Below are 5,856 nucleotides of genomic sequence, written 5' to 3'. Positions count from 1 at the left end.
TGGGCTGTGGCCACTGTACCTTTTATGTCTTCACATGGCCACACAGGACTCTGCAGCAGCTGTACTTCTTTGTGTGTGCCATCAATTATTGAGAAGCTGCTTTTGCTCCTTACAGGATACTGCTGCAGAACAGTCCTTCTATGCGTGCTCTGTAAACAACTGCCTTGTTCCAGAACCGTACTAAGAGCTTAAGATAATCTCTAATAAGAGGCACGAGTGAAAATAAAAGGGAGAAAATACTAGAAAAAGATTATCTGTAGTTGAAATTTCTAGGCAAACAACAAGGATATAGTTGGCCAAAACCATAATCAAAATGAAGGAGCCTGTGCCTTCAGAACTAAGTGGAATTAGACTCTAATTCCATTTTGGCGTGAAGGCCAAAGGCACAGAGATTAAGCCATGAGGAATGGGTGATGAACATACTGTAGCTTTAATCTCTTTTTCTATAAATCTATTTTCCTCCCTCTCAGCAAGCAGATGCCCTCTCTTGTACAGTCCATACAGCATAAGGTGGTTGTAGTTCAAATCCTAAATAGTAATAATACTTCCTCTATCCAAGAATTAACCCGGTTCAGCTGGCCAGTCCCTGCCTCCCGTAAAGTTTCCCAGGCAACAGAGTAGAAGAAAAGAGAAGACAGGAGTTGTACTCTGTTGGAACTTTCTCTTTTGAGTCACACACTGGAAGTAGTTGCTCTCAAGGCAGAGAATACTAAAACTGATATCCCAAACAGAGAAAGGGGCTGGTGCTGTGGACTCCAAAGATCACGAGGTTGCCTGTCAACCACGGATGTGGGAGGAGTGATGCCCCTGGCATTGAGTTTGCAGAAGCAGGCCCTGGCAGAACATTAGCAAAGAGCAGCCTGGATTAGAACAAAAAAGGTTAACAGACTCCATTACCAAGAAGAGGGCACGAGCTCATATGAGAACTTCCTGGGATCACAAATGAAATTATGGTAAGAGGTAAAAGCAGCCATTTCTTCTGGGACAACGTGAGGTAGAGATGGAGCAAAGCCCAAGAAGAAGGCTTCCGGGTGTAAATATTTTATTAATTCTGCTTCCTGCAAAGCTCATAGTTTGCCTTTTGCTTCATCTGTGGTCCCTTGGTAGCCTATTACAAAAATCCTATCCCTTATGTTCTTGACATATGCTAGAGAACACCTACGCAACTAAAATTTCAAGTGCTACATGGAAGAGACTGCCAAGTGATATAATACTATCCAACCTGTGTTTTCTGAAATCATCTATGTCTTTTGGCAGAAGAACAGTTATAAACACTTATAGGATGGTAGTTTATCTACTATAAATCTTCAAACTATGGAAAGAGGTTCTAGTCATTTCTGGAAATTGCCAGAAAAGTCCCCCTTGATCCGTGTGTTCCCCAGTGTCCAAAGCACCAGTGCTCTTTCACACTCAGATTTCCACCCGATGATTCAGCCAATGACAAGTAATCTGGGAGAGTCACTTCATTTTCCTTAGTTTTCACCAAAAGACTTCAATGCCTGCCCCAGACATAAGCCAGTAGACTAGGGTAGCAAGCCACTATCCTACCACTAGTGCAACAAAGGAGTTTCCTATAGAGTTATCTTACTTTCTGTGGTATGCAGTTCATGCCAAAAAAAAAAAAAAAAAAAAAAAAAAAAAAAAAAAACACCTTAGTCTGACTTGATGAGCAAACATAAAGTACTTATAAAACTGAATGCCTCTAGAAAGATGAGCAAGATTCAGTTTATATGCTTTCCAAAATCCACATAATGAAAACAAAATGACTCTATAGCGTACTGCTAGAGAGGAAGTCACCGCAGATGTACACTGGGGAAGTCTCTGATAATAGCAGAAAAGACTCGAGTCTTCAATAAGTTTCGCTGATTTATTCAACAAATACATACTAAAGACCTAAGCCAAACACTATTCTAGGTATGTAATAGTTTAAATGTTTTCTGTGTATATAAAAATTCACATTTTACCTGAATAGATTTAAATAAAGAACAAAGTATAATGATAATATATATCAGAAATGTCATAATGAGATCTATTTGCTTACATACTAACTAAAAATAACTGTAAAAATCAGAGTAGTTTAAGAAAGAAAGCGGACAGATGTGGTTCTCCTCCTGCCTGGAGGCTGTCTCCCACAAGCCCATGACATCAGGAGGGGCACGGGACAAGGAGCATGCCTGGAATGGCCAGCAAGAACTTTTCAGGGCTCACACATCCCAGGAACCACTTCAGGGAGCTAGTTCAACTTTAATTCCAGAGAACAAAGGCTGTTTGCCCCTTGGGGCGTGTATGGAGGCTGGGCGGGGTTGGCTCCAGGCACAGGTGTACATAATTGGTTGGAACTAGGCACTTCAAGGATGCTTGATTTGCATTAAACAGAAACATATGAACAGAAACACAGTACCTAATTATCCTATAGGCAGAGGAAGTAGAGAGCTAGCAGCGAGCTGTGCCAAAGGCCATATATCAAATGTGATTAGGGGCATTTGTGTCTAAAGACACTCTCCAGATGAAGTCAGGCAGAGAGCAGGAGGCCCTGCTGAGGAGAGGGAGTCCTGCATCTTAGCACTGAGCTCACAAGGGCTATCTGGACTGTAAAGACTGCAACCTCAAACAGCAGGGTCCTTCCAACATCTCCCACTGTTTTATTTTATAATGGAAAAGTGTCATCATGAGCTTTAAGAAATCTATCATCTATATTAGAGGGCCCTAGGGCCTGGTAATGTACCATGGCCTGACTGGTGGTGATTCTAGCAATGATGGTAATCTGTCACGGGGGAGACTGTGTGAGCATCAAATGAAAACATGGCACAATTAGAGGGCTAATAAGGGGCAGGAGCTACAAGAACAAGCTTAATTGTTCAGTGGGTTGAAATCCAAATAGTGTGTGCAGAGTTTTTTGAGGGTATTAACATTGGTTTTAAAAAGGCATTTGATACATTTCCATAAAAATAACATTATTTTCCCATGCAAGTTCCCATGATTATCAGTTAGTCTAGTGTTCTTTGGCTTTTGAGCATAACTCCAGCAAGAGAGTTCATCTGCCACTGGAGAAATTCAGGGCTGTCTTCATGTAGATTCCATCACCTGGTCGAATTTGTTTCAAAAGTCTCCGGTCAGGTGTGTCTGGATGATGGCAGCTGTTGTGGTCCAGGCAGATTCAAGGAGGATGACAGGTCCAGGGAGAAATGAACATCTCTAGTATCTGGCTTTGTTTTAGATTGAAGGATAATCCTACAGGAGGGATGAAAGTGGCACTCCAAGGGGAAAGACTATAGGAAGGAAGGCTGGTCAGATGTTTATTGCACCTATCCAGGACAGAGACAGTGAGTCTAAGTGGACCACACAGCCCATTGGTGATGGAATCCACAAGTGACCAGAGCCCACAGATGATGGAGTCTGGTTTCAACACTGACTAAACAAGCCCACATTCTAGCATCTGTTCCTACTCTTACAAATGTAGTCTTAATACAATTGTCTCTGGTAAGGAACGCTTGTATTAGTATGCCGTGTTTTCTAAAACTCCTAGAAATACAGTAACTGAAGTAATACTATGATGATAGTTGGTGTACATGAGCCCTTGTTTGAAGTTTAATTAAAATATCACAAAAACAGCCAGGCACAGTGGCTCACGTCTATCTGTAATCCCAGCATTCTGGGAATCAGAGGCAGGTGGATCTCTGTGAGTTCAAGGCCATCCAGATCTACAACATGAGTCCAGGACAGCCAAGGCTACACAGAGAAACCCTGCCTTGGAAAAAAACAAACAAACAAACACAAAAACATTTAAAAGAATGTTTTTACTTTAAACCCATGTCCTTACACCCATGTTCTCCTTTGGCTTTTTCTATAGCCATCCTACAGCCATGTGTGTTATATAACTTTTAAACTTATTTTAATTTTTTTTATATATGCAGCTTAAAAAAGCTAAATTTGGAGGCGTAACTTTGTATAATTGTTGAGAAATGAATTTATTTTGTTTTAAAACTTAAGGAGATGAGCCATTTTAAGCCTTATCTTACATGTCCTAAATGATAGGTATCCGGCAGGTTTTCACGTAGGATGGTTTTCATGATGATGGACACATATCTGGAGAAGAGAACCTTACTGGAATCTCAGTGTTGGGCAAGTAGCCGGAGGTCAGACCTATGGATGTGTTTCAACAGCAGATAGCCAGGCAGCCACACACAGTGCTGAATTTATAAAAGTAATCTAGACGAAGGAATGGCTGTAAAAGCAAAGAGGGCACAATTTGGTTTTTACAAGAGTGGAGGGGGAGGGGAAGAGAAGTAGGATAGGGTAATAGAGTATGAGCAAACCATGTATGAATAGAAATATCATAATGTATCGTCTTACTTTGTTCAGCTAATATAAACTAATAAAAATGAGCAGTAAAAGAGCCTCTGCCTACTGAGCAGAGAGAGATGTGCGTTTAAAGCAAAAGAGAACAGTTATAAAGACAACAGATGAGACAGAGTGGCACACTTGAGGCTCAATGAACTTTCACAAAGAGCAGCAGAGAAGAGACAGGATGGCCTAAAAGAAGATCATGTGGTAAATGGGGCTGAGACTGGGTAGATATTTAAAGAAAAATACCAAAGGAAGTTGTGTTTTACCAAATGAAGTTTTATTTATCTATTTAGTTCTTCATACAGGTACATCCAATGGAACAGGGAAACCAAACCAGCATCTCTGAGTTTCTCCTCCTGGGCTTCTCAAGTTGGCCAGGCCAGCAAGGGTTCCTCTTTGCACTCTTCCTTTGTCTCTATTTAACAGGTCTATTTGGAAACCTACTCATCTTGCTAGCCATTGTCTCAAACAATCACCTCCACACACCCATGTATTTTTTCCTTGCCAATTTGTCCTTGGTAGACCTCTGCCTTCCTTCAGCTACGGTCCCCAAGATGCTACTGAACATCCAAACCAAGTCTCAATCCATCTCCTACCCAGGGTGCCTGGCTCAGATGTATTTCTGTATGATGTTTGCTAACATGGACAATTTCCTCCTCACTGTGATGGCATATGACCGCTATGTGGCCATCTGCCATCCTTTGCACTACTCCACCATCATGACCCCACGCCTCTGCAGCTCTCTGCTGGCCTTATCTTGGATCGTTGCAACCTTTAATCCTCTCTTGCATACCCTCATGATGGCTCAACTGCATTTCTGCTCTGAAAATATTATTCACCATTTCTTCTGTGACATCAACTCTCTCCTGCCTCTCTCCTGCTCTGACACCAGTCTCAATCAGCTGATGGTTCTGTCTGTGGTGGGACTGATCTTTGTGGTACCATCAGTGTGTATCTTAGCATCGTATGGCCGCATTGTCTTTGCTGTGATGAAAATTACTTCTCTAGAAGGAAAACTCAAGGCCTTCTCAACCTGTGGGTCCCACCTTGCCCTGGTCATTCTTTTCTATGGGGCCATCACAGGAATCTATATGAGCCCTTCGCCCAACCAGTCGACCGAAAATGATTCAGCTGCATCAGTAATTTTTATGGTTGTAGCCCCTGTAGTGAATCCCTTCATCTACAGCTTAAGGAACAATGAGCTGAAGAAAACTTTCAGAAAGACTCTTGGCCATGGTAAAATACTTTCCTGGTGATTTGCACTGCTCTGAAGGAAGTTCAACAGGCAGGAAAGCCTGCTGATGTCATTATTGTTATTGTCATTTTAAAAGCTATCACTAACTACTTAATGAAATGTGTCACTCACCTCAATTTGCTACAAATTTTAAAAACTGACGTAACCCTAGAACTTATTCATTTGAGTCCCATAATATTTCATTGATGTAGACAAATATTTAAAGTTTAAATTCTTGAAAAGTCATAATAAAATATGAAATCAACATTTGTATG

At 41.3% G+C, this 5,856-nt stretch overlaps 1 protein-coding gene across 1 annotated transcript; it reads left to right on the top strand.

Annotated features, from left to right (window-relative positions):
* Positions 1 to 4,616: 4,616 nt before the first annotated feature.
* LOC110556152 (putative olfactory receptor 1F12P) lies at positions 4,617 to 5,603 on the top strand. Its single transcript, XM_021649797.2, is given in 1 exon segment — positions 4,617 to 5,603. A coding segment is annotated over 1 exon segment (987 nt).
* Positions 5,604 to 5,856: the final 253 nt, after the last annotated feature.

This window comes from Meriones unguiculatus, chromosome 19, assembly GCF_030254825.1.
Source record: "Meriones unguiculatus strain TT.TT164.6M chromosome 19, Bangor_MerUng_6.1, whole genome shotgun sequence".
Lineage (NCBI taxonomy): Eukaryota > Metazoa > Chordata > Mammalia > Rodentia > Muridae > Meriones > Meriones unguiculatus.
The sequence above is the reverse complement of the archived record's forward strand: the minus strand, read 5'-3'. Positions and strand labels throughout refer to the sequence as shown.